The following is a 20,998-nucleotide window of genomic DNA, read 5'->3' as shown; positions in this document are numbered from 1 at the left end:
GCAAAGTAAACATCATTACTGACTTTATTGACCATTGCTGGTTTTCAATGGGATTTTTTTTAGAATAAAGATGCTAGTTGAGTAAATAATGCCAATTTACTTTTTAATAAATTGGTTTCCAATTTTTCATATAGTAAAGTTCACTCTTTTTCATGTAGGGTTCTGAGATTAAAAAATGTATAGAGTTGTGTAACCATCACCACAATCCAGATAAAGAGTAGTTCGATAACCCACCCTCCCCAGCACACACACACATACACACACTCTTCCCATGTGATGCCTCTTTGTAGTCAGCCTCTTCCCTATCCCTAACTCCTTGGAACCACTAATTTCTTCTCCATTCCTTTTAGTTTTACCTTTTCCAGAATAACATAAATGGAATCCTACAGAATGTAGCCTTTTGAATCTTGCACCTTTTATTTACAATGTGTTTGGGATTCATCCATGTTGTTGAATGTATCAATATATTATTCTTTTTTATTGCTGAGTGATATTCGTCTTCCTCTACCCCCAACTCGTTGAACCAATTATCTTTATTCTTTCCCTACAGTTTTGCTTTATTCAAGGTATCTTATACATGAAGTCATACAGTATTTAGCCTTTTGGATTTGGCTTCTTTCAGTTAGCAGAAATACTTTTAAGATTCATCGATGTTGTTACAAGTATCAACAGTTCTTTTTATTGATGAGTAAAAAGTATTCTATTTATCCACTCATCAGTTGAAGACCATCTTGATTGTTTCCAATTTATGACAATGATAAATAAAGCTGCTGTAAAAATGTATGTACAGATTTATGTCTTAACATGTTTCCACTGATTTCGGGTTAATGTTCTCTGTTTTCTGGTCTCCATGATTTCTTACGAGAAATCTGCAGTCATTCAGTTTGATGTTCCCCCTTTATGTAATGTGTGGTTTTTCTCTCACTCCTTTCAATATTTCCCCCATTTTTCCTTTGGTTTAACGTAGTTTACTTAAGACGTGTCTTGGGGTGGATTTCTTTAATTTTATTCTGTTTGGGATTTACTGAACTTCTTGAAACTGTAATTTTTTTTTTTCAAATTTGGGAAATGTTCAGCCATTATTTATCTTGAAAATACAGCTTTAGTGAGATACAATTCACATAACGTATAATTCACCCATTTAAAATATACAATCCAATATTTTTTATTATATTCACAAATATGTACAACTATCGTAACAGTGAATTTTAAAAGTTCTTCATCACATCAAAAAGGAACATTGTACCCTTTACTTATGACCTCCATCTCCACATACCTCACCCCTAACCAACCATTAGTCTGCTTTCTGTCTCTATACATTTCCCTGTTTTCATTATTTCATATGAATGAAATTGCCTTTATTTCATTAAGTGATTTTTTCAGTATTACTCTGTTATTTTATGGGATGTTAATAACATGGATTTTAGAATGTCTCATAGTGTTTCATATGTCTCTGAGGCTCTGTTTTTTTTTTCATCATTTTCACTCTTTTCTTCATATTGGATGACATCTATTGATCTGTCTTAAAGTTTATTTCCTCAGCCACCTGCATTCTTTTATTGAGCCTATCCAGTATTTAAAAAAAAATTACTGAGAAAAATTTTTTATACGATTTTTAGTTCTAGAATTACTTACATTTTTTTCATAGTTTCTATTTCTCTGCTGAGAACCTTTTTTTTTTTTTTTTTTTTTTGAGACGGAGTCTTGCTCTGTCGCTCAGGCTGGAGTGCAATGGCACGAACTCAGCTCACTACAACCTCTGCCTCCCGGGTTCAAGCAATTCTCCTGCCTCAGCCTCCTGAATAGCTGCGATTACAGGCACATGCTACCATGCCCGGCTAATTTTTTGTATTTTTAGTAGAGACGGGGTTTCACCGTGTTAGCCAGGGTGGTCTCGATCTCCTGACCTCGTGATCCTCCCGCCTCGGCCGCCCAAAGTGCTGGGATTACAGGCGTGAGCCACCGCGCCCGGCCTCCAGAGAACCTTTTATCATTTCATTCAGGTGTGTTTATTTTTATCCAGAAAAGCATAGTTATAATAGCTGCTTTAAGATTCTTGTCAGATAGTTCAACTTTGGAGCCATCTTGGAGTTGATACTTGTTGATGATTTGCTTGTTTGTTTCAGCAGGCAATCTACCTAGTTAGGTTGACTCCAAAGTTATGTCTTGTCCTCTCTGGTTAATGGTTCCAATGTTAATTCAGTTTTCAGAGAGTTTGGGTCAGCACTCTGCATGTGCCACTCATTGGATGTGCTAATTCAGTGGTTAGTCTGAGACGAGCAATTATCGGTATTGTAGTTCAGTACTCAAAGACTTTGTTATGTTTCTTTAGTCCTTTCTGCACACATGCAGTTTGTTGTTGTGACCAGGACTTGTGTTGGTTCATACACAGAATTAGGGGATCTGCTCTCTTCATTCTATCCTCTCTGATTTCTTCCACATTCTTCAGTTCCCATGGGCCCTTTATTCTGTTCTGCTGGCCAGAAATATGAGTTTCTTTCAGAGTCTTAGCCTTTCATGCTGGAATATAACTTTACACTATTGGAGCTGCCTTTTGGATGAAGTAAAGAAGAGAGTGAAAAAAAAATAATAGGGATTACCCTCACAGTTTTCTTATAACAGGGACCTCTTTTCCTACTTCCTCTGGCCAGAGATGGATTTTCTCTTGATCAGGGCTTGCCTTGGAGTTGGACTCAGCATCAAAAAAGAGAAAGGGTGTACATGGGGAATCTTGGATTCTCCTTATGTTTACAGGCTCAAAAGTATGTCTTTTCCTGGTCCTTTGTATAGAAAATGGGATTTTTCTTGGAATTTTTGTTGATGTCTACTGTGTAATCTTGTGACTCATTCTCTCCTCGGGTCAAATTCAGGAGATAAAGGTGGAAAATAAACCTAGGGAATTCATCAGAGTTAATTTTCAAATTTTGATCTTCCCTAATTAATTTGTTTTTATTTCATTTTCAGAGTTCTTAGGTAGTTTCTTTTTGTATTCTACATAAGGATTGTAGTTCATAATCGGGGAGAGATAGGCTTATGAGCTTATTTCATTTTGACTGTCACAAGAAACTCTAATTTACTTAATTTTACTTTAATTTTTTTTTCTGTTGACTTACAAATGGGCAGTGGTAAAAATCCTTTTTATCTAGGTCATCTTCCTGTTGCCTAATTTTCAAACATCTCAGGTCAGTGTTTGGCAGATTGTAAGGGTGCAGATAGGAAATATTTTAAGCTTTGCAGGCATAGGGTCTCTGTCACAACTGGTCAACTCTGCTGTTGTACTGCAAAAGCAGCCATAGATAAGATGGAAACAAATGGGTCTGGCTGTGTTCTAGTAAAATTTTTACAGGAACGGACAAGAGGTCAGATTTAGTTCATGGGTTATAGTTTGTAGAACCTTGATCTAAGTCCTCTACTTTACTGTTTCTTGAATTAGTTGTTAAAGAATGAGTAGTATTACCTACTGAGCTCTGCATGTTGAATTGTTTTGTTTGCATGATTACTTACATCTTTCTCCTATAGTTTATTTTTTCTTCTGTATAGTATCTCATGATGTTTAATTAACTGAATGAAAGAGGAATTCACAACAGTGCAATTATATAAAACTGTTCTTATTATGATTTACTTTGAATATACCCCCATGGTAGATTTTTGTGGCATTTTTTTTTCCTATCATAAATACTTGGTTGGGGACAATTAATGAAAGTACATAGGTTATATGCTTAGTATATAGTTATCTGTTATTGCAAAGCTCTTAACAATATGAAATTAAGCATTAAACTCTGAAAATCAAAGTTTCTCAAGGATAATCTGGGAACCATGTTAATAGTGTTCCTTTTCTAAGTACTTCTATGTGTCCTTTGTCCTTTTGTTTTTCAGTAAGTGTGGATCTTGTTAGATTGTGGAAGGAAATGCCTAGGGTTATATTTTTCTTAGTTATCACTCTTGTTTTAATACTTTTGAACCTCAATTTTTAAACAATGTTTTTCAGGTAAATGATCTTAAAATGGTTGATGAGCCAATGGAAGAGGGAGAAGCAGATTCTTGTCATGTAAGTATTTATGTTAATTTATTAAGCCACATTTTTAGCATATAAGGAAAAAGAATACAGGGAAAGGAGAAAAGCTCCTATCAAACAAATATATTCAGGTAAGTTGGTAATAAGCAAATGGAATTATTAGTAACTCAACTGCAGTTTAAAATATAGGACAGGTTTTCCTGACAGAAATACTTATGCATGCATTTTTTAAAATAAACAGCTTTATTGAGACATAATTTACATGCTATTGAATTCACCCATTTTAAGTGTAATGGATAAAATTTTCACTTGCCAGTGTATGAGTAACTGAATTATTGTACTTAAATATAGAATCCTTTGAGAAGATTATCTTCAACCTCAGGGTAGAAAGGATATATGACTTGGAAATATTGAACTATATAAGCATAACTTGAAATCATTTAAAATCCATTTCCTGGCTTTTAGAAAGGATTATGTGTAAATTATTTCAGAAGTTTCTAACTAGTTTTAAAGACTGCTTAGCCATTAGACCATTCTATGTAATGCCTAGATACCAGAGTCTTATTTTACAAGATCTAGTTTTACAGAGAGCATACTTAAGATTTGTAGGGAGAGTCTGACTAAATCAGCATCTCCATTTATGTTGTTATTTTATGGTTGTTATTTCTATAGATATTTTCATAGAGTTATAGATTTTTTAAGCTGGAAAGAACCTCAGAGATACTATGTAATACTTCATTGTATGGATTAGTCTACTGAAACTTGGAGAGTCAGTGATTTATACTAGGTGATAAAACTAGCTAGTAGCAGAATCGAGACTTAGGGCAGTGTGCTTCCTTTTAGGTCAGATATATTGTGTAGACCTGAAGAAGTAGAAGATAAAAAGAACATTATCCTTTTTCTATTTGGTTGTGGATGAAATCAACTTTGATGACCCCTCCACCAAAACTTGTTCATAATTGGAATTAGCTCAGATGGAAACCAGCAGAGGGATTTAAATTGGGTTTGTCCAAAACTCTCCTTTGAAATGTCCTATGTAACTATTTCTGCAGATAGTAACCATGTAACACTTTTAATTTTGATTGACAATATGAGAGATACAATGTTGTCTTTGTAGTTTTTTCAGTTTACTGAATATTAATAATATATTGTAATTTTGAGTATAATTAAACGTAAACTATCAAAACCATTATCTAGCGATTTGTCTACAGATCATATGGACTAATAGGCATAGTAACATTAATGTTGCCAGTTTATAAAAGATAAAGGAGTATAAGGAACTATTAAAGGCAGTGGAGAAGGAGAAGGCTGCTTATTATATTTTAGCATTAATAAATTCACAAGGATATCATGGCTCACACCACAGGGGAACAGTGTGTGTGGTGCATAAACTCAAGGACACATACACAGGGTGATTGGCAAATATTCACCTTTATAATTTTAATAGAAGATAAGTCAGGAAGTTCAGTTTTTAGTGGAAAGGCAGTAAAAATATACAGTGCTAGTTTCTTACATGATCTACCTTATGCAATCAACTTCAGTGGCTAAAAGGTAGAGTGTGAAATTTTGGAGAGTAAAGGACCTAGAATCACTTTCAAGGATTTGATTTAGTTTGTGGCCTGAGTTATCTGGACTTGAAACCATGTACTTTGGGTGTGTGATGGTTAAAGTACTCAATTTGTGTCAATAAAACTATATGAGTGATTAAAAACACCATATATATTTATCCCTTAAATTTTTTAAATATACAGCTAGGATTTTTTCTTTGTGATTGCCATGTGTTTTTTTGTGGTTGGCTTTTTTTTTTTTTTACTGTTTTAAAATAGTGTAGGATTGTAGAGGCTGTGATGGTAAGTATTAGGTAACAGGTTACTGATAAACTATATCTAATATCACATTTCACCACCTAGTATCCTACTTCTTTCAACAATGTCAAGGTTAGAAAAAGTTTGTTATGATTTGTCTCCTTTAGTAGTTGGCTGACATGAGCTAATTTTTTATCTGTTGTCAAAATAAGCATAACTGCCTTATATTTGGTAGTTTATGATCCATTGGTATTTATTTTAAAAACGCTACCCAGTATCTGTTTTTTCCTGAAATAAAATACATATTTTTAATGCTATCAATATCTTAAAAATTTCAAAGAAGATTCAGTTAGCAATTAGATTCTTTGTTGATTACATTAGTACAAGGTCAGCAACATGTTTAGTCTCTAAAGTGATTTATATTTTTATTATGCAGAGATATAAATGTCATAGTTAACTGAAAATATATATTTTGAAAAACAAAGCTGATATCCTGATATTTTTAAGCCCTGAATTTCTTATTTTAAAAACCATTCTTGACATATGTCTCTTAAGAATTCTTTCAAAAATACTTTTTTACAAGTGCGTTTTACTTAGACTCAGTGGAACCACAGGTAGGAGCTATTTCAAGCTGAGAATGCCTGCTTCCTGTATGGTGGATTTTTTTTCCTCTATTTGTCTTTCTATTCTGATGCACATTTAGCTTTAGTATGCTTCAGTATTTTTTCTCTTGCAGTGCTGATGTTTACTTCTAATTTCTATTCGGTTACTTAAAAAAATGGAACCCTTGTCCTACAGATATGCAAAACTCTCAGATGAATAATTATTGTTCAACTAAAAAATGTTGGTCAGCCACTATAAAGTCGAGTTATGCTGCACCATCAGGTATGCAAAGATAAGTAGTACAGAGAGTCTCTGACTCAGGATGGTTCAACTTACGAGTTTCAACTTTATAGTGGTGCAAAAGTGATATTCAGTATGTTCCTCAACTTACAATAGGATTAAGTTTGGATAAACTCACTGTAAGTTGAAAGTGAATTTTCAACTTACAGTAGGTTTATGGGGACAACACTGTCGTAAGTCCAGGAACATCTGTACAAATAAGTTCAGTAACTTCAATTTTTATGGATGTTTTGTGGTTTTCAAAGTTCTCAGTTGATCCTTATAACTGAGATCTGAAATAGAGTAGGTATTACTGCCAATTTGTAGATGAGGGAACTAAGGAGCTGACCCTCCTAAGTAGAATAAACCAAACCAAGTGGGAACTAGTTTGCCAGCATTCTTTGGTTTTCAGTCATCAATGCAGACTTTTACAAAACGAAGTGTTCTGCAGATACCTTCCATTGTGTACATAATTTTGATGTGCTTAGTTCACCCTCATGGCATTTTGGCATTTATATTGATATTACGCTTAGCTTTCTTTCAAAGTACGCTAATATTTGACATGGTTTTCAGTGACCCCATATTATTCACTGAATGAGAAGGGTATATCAAGCTGCTCTTCTGGGTCTTTGCATATATGTTTCAACAAATCCACAACTAAATGATTCTTGGATTTTTAGGGTGATCTTTTCACCAAACTAGCCTGTGTACCTACAAATAAAGCTGATGTTTGAATAGATGAATGTTTTATTATTAAATAAAAACGAACAAGTTCAGGCTTTAAAAATACTTCTTTTGTTTTGATTTGTTTTCTGGAGGTTAGTTCCACAGTCATATGAAAACTGCTGTAATTGAGTTATAATAGTATATTGCTATTAGGTTGTCATCAGCTTTTTCTCTTTTCAATTAACAGGTGATTCCATCTTCCTAAACAAATCAGTTATCAAATGAATGGAGCAATAGTAGATTTGACAGTTCATTTTGTACTTTAACAGTGTGTTTTCCCAGTGTTACAGCACTGTTGGCCCTCTGGATTAAAAAGATGATCACAGATTATAGAGGTCAGAGCATACTATTTTGGTTGTGGTTGAGCCTTCATACTTTTTCTATATATCACTGATTACTTTATGGTTGTAAACAATAATAAAACCTAATTCATAGTCATCCTGGCCTCGGATTCAGATTTGTTATTTGATGTAGGAAGACTAGGAGTCCTTATTTGGAGGTTATTGAATCTTCATTTCACAGTAACAACATTATTTTCAAAGATCAACTAAGATTATGTACCATGTATAGTTTGCTAGGGCTACCCTAACCAAATAACCACAGATGAGTGGCTTAAACAGCAGAAATTTATTTTCCCAAGATGCTGCATTCTATAAGATTGAGATCAAGGTGTTGGCAGGGTTAGTTTTTCTGAATCCTCTCTCCTTAGCTTATAGATGAGTCTTCTCCCAATGTTTACGTGGTCATTCCTCTGTAGGTGTAGGTATTCTAATTTCCTCCTCTTATAAGGATGTCAGTCATATTGGATTAGAACCCACCCATATGGCCTCATTTTACCTTAATTACTTCTTTAAGGGCCCTATCCCTAAATACAGTCATGTTCTGAGGTACTGGGAGTTAGGACTTTAACATATTAACTTTAGGGGACATAATTTAGCCCATAGCATACTTGCAGCTTTTTGTTTCTTCGATGGATGTGATGTTTCTGACAAAGTTCTCTATCTTCAAATTCACAGTTTATTTCTGTATCCCCAGTGTGCAGCACAGTGTCTGATAATAGGATATGTGCTTAATGAATATTGATTTTCTGGGTGAATAATAAGAGTGTATATATGGGAAGATAAGGTGATATAGCACAACTTTATCATGCCAGGATAGAGAATTTTTTCAAGGATGATTTACTCTCAGGAAAAAAGAAATAAATCACTTATAAGTACATTACCACCTATTTCAGGCTAGATTGTTGCTACTATCAAGCTTTTGGAATGGTGCAGAACCTGAAGAAAGGGAGGTGGAGGGAAGAAATAGGGTTTCAGTTGACAAAAAGGGACATTATAATAGTAAAAATCAATAAACATAGCCTTGGGATGGCTGAGAAATTTTAGGCAATAGACAAGAACGGGGCAGGGAGCAGATAGAATAAGACAGAATAAGTATTGGAAATGGTGACACAGGAGGGTATCACATACTTTGAGAGTAAAAAAGAGCTAGTGGCATAGAAATGATAAAAGTAATAAGTAGCTATATATAAACACATACACACGTGTATATGTGTGTGTGCACGCATGTGTGCACATATGTTTATGTATTTGTGTGTATATCTATTATTTATATAACTATAAATCTTAGAAGCACCCAAATATTGTTTTTCAATCCTGGCCGTGTGTCCGAATCAACTGGGGAGGCTTAAAAAATGCACGTGCTTACATCTTCCTGCAGTTCTACTGAACCACAATCTCTGAGGGTGGGACCCAAACAAATGCAGTAAATAAATATTTCTTCTACAGGTGATTCTTATGGGCAACCAGGGCATTACAAATTGTCTGTGTAAAGGCAGAGTAGTCATAATTTGGTGATATAATATGTGGTAGTTGTTGGCCTAGGAACATATGTCTTTATTTAAAAAGGCAAATGGCCAAACATTAAGTTAATATTCAAGGGTTATTGTGTCCTTTATTTGTGTTGAGTACAACACATACTCAGCACAGTGTAATAAAAATACTGACAATGGATAATATGGAAAAAGTTTATATTCTTCACAGTGTATGGGAAGATATGCTTATTTTATTTAGAAATATTGTTATCACAAAGTTAATTATATTCAAAGCTGACACAATTTCATTAGCCAGAATGAATCTCCTGTTTCCTTATTTCCTTTATATATTTAAAAAAAGAAATTGTGAGTATGTATATTTTTTGTTTTGTAGACTGTATTTAAGAATAATTTTCAGATTTCTTATTGTTTAATTTTACCTTTAAAATCTTTATTTTCTATTGTATATATTTAAGGTGTACAATGGGATGTTTTCATATACATTGTAAAATTATTATGATTGTTAAGCAAATTAACATCCATCATCTCACAGTTGCCCTATTTTTTGGTGGTAAGCACTATCTTCATTTTAAAAAGTATATATTTTTTCCTGTTTCTTTTATAATATTGAGCAGATTTCTTTGTCTTTCTGCTCTCATGAGATCAAAAAAGTATTGTGCTAAACATTAGGAATAAAGAGATCAATGGGGTGTAACACCTGCATTTAAGAAGCCCACAGTCCAGTGGGAAAGAAAGACATGGTAATTAGTTGTTAGGACACAGTGTAACATTTTTTGTTGGCTGTCTCCTGGGAAAAGTGATTTTTCTCATCTAGTTGCATTTTCATATTGGGAGCTTTTTAGGGTACTGCTGCTGAAAATTGAAAGACATTGCATTTTAGAGGATGGGCATGTGTGGATTATTAATAAAAGGTAAAAGGGCGTTGGACAATCATTTTCATTTGGAAAACCTGCTTAGGTTTGGTGAAACTAACTATAGTACAATTTGTTTCCTAACTCTGAACACTTCTAAAAAAACTGATGCCATTGTGATCCATGCTTATAGTGATAATCTAAACATAAGCAGGGACCTGAAGTACCTTCTTGAACATAAAAATATTATATTGTGTTCAATATAGAATCACAGACATTGAGGGGACCTTAGAGACCTATCTAACAAAACCCCTTTGTCATGTGAGAAAATGAAGGAGAGAGTGGTTTGTGATTTAGCCAAGGTTTCTTAGCTTATAGGTACATACAGATATATTATACTTTAATATAGTCCCCAAATGTCAGCTACAAAGCATATATATTCGCATTAAAAAAGGTTGTTGACTTTTTAAAAACAGGACCCCTTTCAAATAGGGAAATTCACTTCCATAGCAGATTGATTTTAATTTAATTTTTATTTTCAGAAAACATTTATAAATTACCATCACTATTTAAAAGGGTCTGGCGAAGTACTATTTGATGTATAAGAAACATCTGATATACTTTCAGAATCAGTTATTCTTCATTTCTTGTTGATTTGCTGGTGGTTCCTAACACCTACAATTAAAATTTCTTTGCCTAGGGACCCCTCTTGAGATAGTGAATGCCTGACTACCTATATTCCATGGAAGTTATTTTAGCTGCCATGAAGTCTAGCTCATTTGGGACCATACTCTTGTTCACTTTGGCTACAATCACCATTGACTAATCAGTTAATTGAAGAGTGAATAGATTGAGAACATTCTTGGCATCCAGGCTAAAATTAGTATGCTATAATGGAATGCTACCAAGATTTATAGACATTGTGATTAAGTAGTCATGTAAACTTAAATTCTGTGAGTCTTAGTTTTCTTCTTTATACAGTCAGAGAGTTGGATAAGATATCCCTTCCAACTCTGTTATTTTGTGATATACATCTGTCATCCTAGCTATTGTGCTTCTCTAGGGACTAGAATTAATTACAGCTCACTTGAATGTAGTCATCACAGCTGAGTGGAGTCCTGCATCAAGGGGAAGAACCACTCACGGGCTGGCTTTCTTTCTGCTTCACCCAGGTGGTACAAAATCTGGCATATAATTTATATATAAAATTTCAGTAAACGGGCCATAGCCTGGAAACATTTGTTGGGGCTCTGCAGATTTTGTTGGTCTTTGCCAGTTTCTTGTTCATTGATGTGGTTAGTTGGCCATTTAAACATTTAAAATAGTATAGTGAAATACTATTTAAAAGAGCTCTTGAGGTCACGTTTTTTGGTCATGCCCCACAATTTACAAGGTTTTATCTTGACTTTTCCTGCCTCTACCTCATTAGTCACAGTCCAGTGAAGGGTCTTGAGACTGTTGTTAACAATTTTATTATGTTGCTACCAAGCTGGAAGAGAAGGCTGAAGCATAGATTTCTTTTTACATTTTATATACATGAAATTATGTAGTAGGGAAGGTGGTGGTGGTGCATCTGTATGTGCTGTATGTGTTAGAAAACAGGGAAATAAGGATACTGGTAGCCCATAAAACTCTCTGCTACATTGAGGGAGTTGGGTATATTATTTCTATTATGACTTCTGATTTTAAATGGAACTAATCAGAAGATGTTGAAAATGGATTCAAGTATTGTTTGGATTTCTTTTTACAGGATGAAGGAGTTGTTAAAGAAATCCCTATTACTCATCATGTTAAGGAAGGCTATGAGAAAGCAGATCCTGCACAGTTTGAGTTGCTCAAGGTTCTTGGTCAGGGGTCATTTGGAAAGGTAATGAATACTTTTTTTCCCCCATTTGTTTCTCTTCTAAACATTTAGCAAAAAAAGTGAACACATACATAGAAATCTGATTAATGAGTTGTTTCTAAACTTCTGAATGGATGCTCACAAAGGTAATTCTTTAATTTTATTCCTTTCATTTCTGTTGTACTTTTATTACTATTTCTTTGTACTTCTCTGTAACAATCAAGGTTTTCCAATTCCCTAGGCTTACTTATTTCTCGAGGGAAAAATATAGCATACTCTTTATTAGCTGCCTAAATCAAAGTAGCTTGATTTTTGTAAAAAATGGTATTCCTATCTCCTTGTTCCCATGCTGGCATGAATACAGCTTGTTTTCTCCTGGGGATTTAATCTACATTTGTTAGCTATGTCACAGAAATCAGAATTTATGTCTTAATTCATGTATGAATCCATCTATCATCTGTTAAAATAAAGTAGAACAAGGGTGTGTAAAGTAGAACAATGGTAGTTACTGGGTGATATGTGGTTTGTGTGAAATTTAAGTCTTCAGAGAGCTTACATTTCAAGGCAAAAAGCAAAATTGAGTAAGAATAACTATCATAGTCATTACTAAAGTTGTTTATTAAGCACTTAATAACATGATTTTAGAAAAGAAGTGTATAGGTCTGGTTCCTGACCTTTATATACCTAACATCTAGTACATGAAAATTATTGCATACACATAGTAACAGCCTTTAGAAAAACAGCACCAACCACAATTTAAGGGGAGAAAGATAAAGAGAAACTACTAATTTCAAGTGGCTGAGATTTAGTTTTAAAGGGGAAAAATAAGGCAATTGAGCATAGGTTATTTATAGTGCTCGGGAACATTTTAAAATAAAGACATTTTTATTTTATTGGGTTTTAGAAATGGGATCTTGTTCTGTCACCCAGGCTGTAGTGCAGTGGCATGATTGTAGTTCACTGTAGCCTTGATCTCCTGGGCTCAAGTGATCCTCCATCCCCAGCTTCTCAAGGAGCTGATACTACAGGCATGCACCACCACACCTGGCTAATTAAAAAAAATTTCTGGACACAAGGTTTTGCTGTGTTGCTCAGGCTGGTCTCGAACTCCTAGCTTTAAGTGATCTTCCCACGTTAGCCTCCCAAGGAAAGACATTTATTGAACGCTCAGTGTGTTCACGACAATGTATAAGCAGTATTAGTGACTATAAAATAGATGTCGTCTTAAAGTAACCTGATATTTATGCATTATAGAATATAACGTGAAATATAAAGAAACATTTTCAAGACACAAAAAGGACAAACTGAGATGAATTATGGCTTGGCAGTGAATTGATACAGGAGATATATAAGACAGGGAGATAGGACTTGAACAGTGCTCTGAGGAGAGAAAAACTAGAAGGAACTGTTAATAGATTGGTGGTGGTGGTGGTGGTGGTGGTGGTGGTGATGTTGGTGGGGAGTGTTTATAGAACTGATCTGTAGAGTAGGCATGTATATTATATACAACTTTAAAGTTTCTAAAAGTGCAATATTCTTTTAACTATTTTGCACTTTATAGCTATTTTTATGGTGTTAATTTTAGAAGAACAGAGATGAAGTTATTTTATATTCCAGATGTATAAATGCTTAAATATTTGACTTAAATAAAATCTCACCAGGCAAACATTTCAAGCTATTAAAATTACCTGTTTTGTCTTTTGATGTATGTATTTACTCATATATGCTTTTGTTTATCTCCAGCTTTGTTCCAGAAAGGATTTAAGGCTTTCATAGATAAATATTAAATAAAATTAAAAATAAGTAGTGAAGATGATGGAAACAGAAAGCTCAGAGCAGGAAAGATTAGATGAAGCCAGGAGTACACTCTGTTCACAAAAGCATGACATAAGGGTCTGTAAGTCCTTTTCCAGTAGGTCAAAAATTAGACTTGAGTTTTCTAGCAGCCATTATAAAGAAGCTAATATATTTGAGTGTATTATAATTGACAGTATTTTAAAGGTGGAAACGGATTAAACAGACCAGAGAAATTTCTCTCATGGGTTTTCGTAAAGAAAATACTGTATAACATAATGAAATATATTCAATAACATCTTCATGTTAAATATAGCAACATGCTGAAAAGTTGTCAATGTAGTGCTTAAATTCAGGGAAATCTCAGCTTTGTGCTGGGATTTAGTTTTAAGAAGAATATCATTGAAACCTTTTAATTCCTAGTATTAAAATACAAAATAGTGATCTTAATGTAGTTAATCAACCAAAGAAATATTAAGGAGGTGGCTTTTTTTCCCCCTAGGATGTGAACATACTTGCTTGTCAGTGTTACATCATTTGCGTAGGCATTGTGTAGGTGTGACTTGTTATATGCTGAACCTATTCAGGAATTTGGCCAAGGCTGTGAATCAGATAAGTGTAGGAGCAATTCCAAGAGACTTTGAGCTGCAGTCTTAAGTTTTTCTTCAAAAGTTCCGTTGTTAAAATGCAGTAAATGGAATTTTAGCCCATATAAAGCCTTATAACATTAAATGTTTTTATTGTCTATTTAACAGTGGGGGAACCCTGCTAAAGTCAACTTAAAATTGTAGTTTAAGGAAGGGTGCATTATTATCATGAAAGGTGCATATAAAATTCTGTCCTAAGCACACCAAGTATAATGCTATTAATGATCATTAATGTATGGGTTGAAAGGTATACTAAACAACTTACATTAATTATTTTTTTTTTTTTTTTTTTTTTTTTGAGACGGAGTCTCGCTCTGTCGCCCAGGCTGGAGTGCAGTGGCGCAATCACGGCTCACTGCAAGCTCCGCCTCTGGGGTTCACGCCATTCTCCTGCCTCAGCCTCTCCGAGTAGCTGGGACTACAGGCGCCCACCACCACGCCCGGCTAATTTTTTGTATTTTTAGTAGAGACGGGGTTTCACTGTGGTCTCGATCTCCTGACCTCGTGATCCGCTCGCCTCGGCCTCCCAAAGTGCTGGGATTACAAGCGTGAGCCACCGCGCCCGGCCTACATTAATTATTTTAAAACACAATTAAACACATGGAAATACCTTTGAAATTGTCTGATTAGTCGTCCTTATATATCATGTGCCAAATAATATTTATACAAAACATACATTTTAATATTTGTGGATTATAAAAAATACTTTTGCTTTTGTGATAGTAAAGACTTTAAGTACAGTACTTAAAAATGAATTTTTGAAAATATCGAATACTTGTACTCTTAAGTAAGTGATCAACTCTCAAGTGATAGTTTTTAAAAACATATGCTTACATCTTAAAATTTCCTGAAGTTGGTTCTTTCTCTTCAAACAGTATTTAAATATATGTGATCTTCTAGTTCACTGCAGTTACTGAATATTCTTATAGGAAAATATAAACGTCCATGTGATTGAGAGAAAAGTATATTGGAGTAACTCACCCTTTCTTTTGGACAATTTCCCATGATTGGATTAGGGTGACTGGAAAGAAGCCTCTTTTATCAATATAGATACGTTTTTAGGTCCACTAGTTTGAAGCCATGCAACAACTTTTCTACTTTAATTATTTCTTTAAGCACCCTATCCTCAAATACAGTCATGTTCTGAGGTACTGGGAGTTAGGACTTTAACATATTAACTTTGAGGAGACATAATTTAGCCTGTAGCGTACTTGTATCTGTTTCTTTAAAGGACATGATGTTTCTGACAAATTTCTCTGTCCTCAAGTTCACAGTTTATTTCTGTATCCCCCAGTGTCCAGCACAGTGTCTGATACAGAATATGTGCTTAATGACTGTTAATTTGTTGATTGAATAACTAATGAGTACATATGTGGGAAGATAAGGTGATATAGCACAACTTTATTATACCAGGATAGGGAAATTTTTCAAGGATGATTTATTTTAGGAAAAAAGAAATAGATCACAGATAAGTTCATTATCACCTTATTTCAAGTTAGGTTGTTACTACTGTCAAGCTTTTGGAATGGTGCAGAACCTGAAGAAAGTGAGGTGGAAGGAGGAGGGAGAGTTTCAGATGATAAAAAAGGACATTATAATAGTAAAAATCAATAAACATAGCCTTGGGAAGGTTGAGAAATGTTAGGCAATAGATAAGAATGGGGTGGAAAAAGAACTACTTTTGTAGTTGATTTTGGGAAGGGGGCAGTGAGATATGATTTCTCATGCTAGGAAATTCACTCATAAGACCTGAAAAAAAAATAAAACAGATCAGATGATAAACAGGTTACTTCTCTAGACTGCGAATGATGGATCCTATTAAATGCCGTATTGGGATACTAGTGAATATTAGAAGAACTAGGGGAAAAAAGTGGCTCCTTTATGCAACAGTGTCTTCAGAAAGCCTAGACACTTTCTTTCTTCCTTGCTTGCCTCTTCTCACTCTTCATACTCCATTCTTTACAATCCCACTAAGGACTATGTTTTGTAAGAGTGGTTCTGAAATTGTGGTCTCCGTACCCCTGGACAATCCCAAGACCTTTTCAGGGAGTCCTCAAGTCAAAGCTACTTCACAGTCATCCTAAGATATTATTTGTACGACTGCTGGCATGTTGGCCAATCAAGGCAGTGACTTCAAATGGTACCAGTAGTCATTGTATTCTTCATTTTCTTACATATACAGTTTAAGAATGTCCTTGATGAGACATTAACAATTATTACATTTATTAAATCTCAATCCTTGAATACCCTTCTTTTGAATAATCTGTGATGAAATAGGAAGTACACGTGAAGCCCCTTAGCCACATAACAAAATAGAATGGTTGTCTCAAGGCAGAGGACTTGTGCAAATTTTTTGAGTTGTGAGTTGAACCAACCACTGTTTTCATGGATCACCACTTTTCCTTGAAAGGACAATAAACTATGGTTACCTAAATATGCTTATTTCATAGGTGTTTTCTCAAAAATGAATGGAGTCCTGTTCATAGAAATGAGCCTGTTCATAGAAAAACAACTGATACCCTTTTTGTCAATGGTAGAATCTGAGCTTTCCAGCAAATAACTGAATTTAGGCAAATGTATATTTGCCGCATTGACGTTGTCATCTTCTTAATGCAGCTATACTTGTTTTTATTATGCTTCACTTCATTGCACTTCACAGATATCCTTCACTTCATTGCGCTTCACAGATATGTATGTGTATATATATGTATATGTGTGTGTATATATATACCCTATATATATATCCTATATATATCCTATATATATCCTATGTATATATCCTATATATGTATCCTATATATATATATCCTATATATGTATCCTATATATATATCCTATATATATATCCTATATATGTATCATATATATCCTATATATATCCTATATATATATCCTGTATATATATCCTATATATATATATCCTGTATATATATATCCTGTATATATATCCTGTATATATATATCCTGTTATATATCCTGTATATATATATCCTGTATATATATATCTTGTATATATATCCTATATATATATATCCTGTATATATATCCTATATATATATCCTGTATATATATCCTACATATATATCCTGTATATATATCCTATATATATATCCTACATATATATCCTACATATATATCCTACATATATATCCTATATATATCCTACATATATATCCTACATATATATATATCCTACATATATATCCTATATATATATCCTACATATATACCTATATATATATCCTACATATATATCCTATATATATATCCTACATATATATCCTATATGTATATCCTACATATATATCCTATATATATCCTACATATATATCCTATATATATATCCTATATATATATCCTATATATATATCCTATATATATATCCTATATATATATAGGATATATATATTCATCTTCTATATATATATAGAAGGTTTGTGGTAAACCTGTGTTGAGTGAGTCTTTGGGTGCCATTGTTCCTCCAGCAGATGCTCACTTTATGTCTGTGTCTCATATTTTGGTAGTTCTTGCAGTGTTTCAAATGTTTTCCTTACTGTTATATCTGTTATGGTTCTTTGTGGTCTGTGATCTTTGATGTTAGTGTTGTCATTGTTTCAGGGTGCCATGAACCACGCACACATAAGACAGTGAGCTTCATTGATAACCGGTGTGTGTGTTCTGGCTGTTTTACTGACCAGCTGTTTCCCCATCTCTCTCTGTCTCCTTGGGCCCCTCTATTCCCTGACCTGCAAGAATATTGAAATTAGTCTAAGTAATAACTCTACAGTGGCCTTGGAGTGTTCAAGGGAAGAGAAGTGTTCTGCATTTCTCACTTTAAATCAGAAGCTACAAATTATTAAGCTTGGTGAGGAAGGCATGTCAAAATCTGAGATAGGGCAAAAGCTAAGGTTCTTGTGCCAAACAGCCAAGGTGTGAATACAAAGGAATGTTCTTGAAAGAAATTAAAATTGCTACTCCAGTGAACATATAAATAATAAGAAAGTGAAACAGCCTTATTACTCATATGGAGAAAGTTTTAGTGGTCTGAATAGAAGATCAAACCAGCCACAACACTCCCTCAAGCCAAAGCCTAATCTAGAGCAATTCCCTAGCTCTCTTTAATTCTGTGAAGGCTGAGAGACGTGAGGAAGGTGCACAAGAAAAGTTTGAAGCCAGCAGGGGTTGGCTGATGACGTTTAAGGAAAGAAGCCATTTTCGTAACATAAAAGTGTAAGGTAATGCTACAGATGCTGATGTAAAAGCTGTAGCAGTTTAGCCAGAAGACCTAGCTAAGGTAACTCTTGAAGGTGGTTACGCTAAACAACAGGTTTTAATTGTAGAAGAAACAGCCTTCTGTTTGAAGAAGATGCCATCTAGTCTTTCATAGCTAGAGCGAAGTCAGTGCCTAGCTTCATAACTTCGAAGGACAGGCTCTCTCCTGATAGAAGCTAGTGATCCTGGAACCTTTAAATTGAAGCCAATGCTCATTTGCCATTCCAAAAATTCTAGGGCCCTTAAAAATTATGTTAAATCTACTATGCCTATGCTCTATAAATAGAACAACAAAGCCTGAATGACAGCACATCTGTTTATAGCATGGTGTGCTAAGTATTTTAAGCCCACTGTTGAGACCTACTGTTCAGGAAAAAAAGACATTTCTCAAAATATTACTGCTCATTGGCAATACTCCTAGTTACCCAAGAGCCCTCATAGAGATGTACAAGGAGATTAATGTTGTTTTCATGCTTGCTATTACGATATCCATTCTGCAGCCCATGGAACAAAGAATAATTTTGACTTTCAAGCCCTATTATTTAAGAAATACATTTTGTAAGACTATAGTTGCTGTAGATGGTGATTGCTCTGATGAATCTGGGCAAAGCAAATTGAAAGCCTCTGGAAAGGACTTGCTATTCTAGATGTCATTAAGAACATTTGTGATTCATGGGAGGAAGTCAAAATATCAACATTAACAGGAGTTTGGAAGAAGTTGATTCCAACCCTCATGGATGACTTGGAGGGATTCAAAACATCATTGGAGGAAATCACTGAAGATGTGGTGGAAATAGCAAGACAACTAGAATTAGAAGTGGAACTAAAGATGTGACGGAAGTGCTGCAGTCTCATGATAAAACTTGAATGGATGAGGAGTTGCTCCTTGTGGATGAGCAAAGAAAATAGTTTTTTTGAGATGAAATCTACTTCTGGTAAAGATGCTATGAACATTGTTGAAATGACAATAAAGGCTTTAGAATATTACATAGACTTCTTTAATAAAGCAGCGGTAGGATTTGAGAGGATTGAGTTCAATTTTGAAAGAGAGTCTACTGTGTATAAAATGCTATCAAACAGCATCAAATTCTATAGAAAATTATTTCATGAAAGGAAGTCAATCTGTGCAACAAACTTCATCATTGTCTTATTTTAGGAAATTGCCAAAGCCACCCTAACCTTCAGCAGCCACCACCCTGATCACTCAGCAGCCATCAACATTGAGGCAAGACCCTCCACCAGCAATAAGATTATATCTCACTGAAGACTCAGATGATTGTTAGCATTTTTTAGCAATAAAGCATATTTAATTAAGGTATATAGGGTCATAATATTTGTTTGCTCTTTATTAAGGTAACAAAAAGTGGGCCTGGGTCTTAAAAGGAGGTATGTAGCTCGAGTTTGTCTTTCATTATGTTATTTATCTCTTACATCACAAAATTGTCAAAGTTCAGGACCAGGTCATCTATTCTAAAAATTTTCCTTTCTATAGTAGTATTTATATGCATTATGATTTATTAAATCATAACAGTTTTTTTGATTAAAAACTAAATTAAATCTAAGGAAAGTGAGAAAATAATAATGTAAATTATAGAATAATTTATAGGGGAAGGTATAACTTTTTTCATTTATTTTTTTAAATTGACAAATAGTTGTACATATTTGTGGGGTACATAGTGAAGTTGCAATACATATAATGTATGGTGATCAGATCAGGGTAATTTTGCATCCTTCAACAAATCTCTCACTATCTCTCCCTTCCCTCTATGGGAGGGCATATGTTTATAAAATTAGAGAAAATGCAAGGATCTAAGTGTATGCTGGTGTGTTTGTGTAGAGCAAGAATGACTAGAAATGTGAATTTTCCTTTTTTTTTTTTTTGTTCAATTTTCTATTAGGTTTTTCTTGTTAGAAAGAAGACCGGTCCTGATGCTGGGCAGCTCTATGCAATGAAGGTGTTAAAAAAAGCCTCTTTAAAAGGTAGAAAATCAGAAAGTTTATTAAAATAGAATTTGACAAAGCGTATTTTAAGAAATATGCTGTGTATTACTTGCATAAGGTGAATAGATGTAGCTATTTTTAACATTGGTATTTGTGGCAGTTTTTCTAGCCTGTAGATAATATTACTAAATTTGATATTGGCATATGCCTTAACTTAGTGAGAGTGCACCCTCGTAAAAATTTGATGCTAGAAAAAGTGACATATTTCATTTAATTTGAACTTATTAACTTAATTAGGATATATTCTTTTCTTTCAAGATTCTTGGTTTTTCCTTTTCTGTGTCAGTATCACATATTGAGAAAGCACAACCATTTGCACACACTATCT

The 20,998-nt window shown here is 34.1% G+C and overlaps 1 protein-coding gene across 4 annotated transcripts in view; it reads left to right on the top strand.

The window, feature by feature from the left end:
* Window positions 1-20,998, top strand: part of RPS6KA6 (ribosomal protein S6 kinase A6) — a 151,604-nt gene that overhangs the window by 20,390 nt on the left and 110,216 nt on the right. For 3 of the 4 annotated variants that reach the window (XM_055267628.2, XM_063634641.1, XM_063634643.1), the window contains 3 exons: window positions 3,989-4,048; window positions 11,864-11,980; window positions 20,568-20,649. In XM_055267628.2, the coding sequence (XP_055123603.1) occupies window positions 3,989-4,048; window positions 11,864-11,980; window positions 20,568-20,649 (259 nt within the window). Of the gene's footprint in view, window positions 1-3,988; window positions 4,049-6,545; window positions 6,706-7,615; window positions 7,764-11,863; window positions 11,981-20,567; window positions 20,650-20,998 lie in introns of those variants that run through there. The other variant, XM_063634642.1, reaches the window with a different exon arrangement.

Source organism: Symphalangus syndactylus, chromosome X (genome assembly GCF_028878055.3).
Source record: "Symphalangus syndactylus isolate Jambi chromosome X, NHGRI_mSymSyn1-v2.1_pri, whole genome shotgun sequence".
Lineage (NCBI taxonomy): Eukaryota > Metazoa > Chordata > Mammalia > Primates > Hylobatidae > Symphalangus > Symphalangus syndactylus.
Note: the sequence above shows the minus strand (reverse complement) of the source record. Positions and strands in the feature narration are given on the sequence as shown.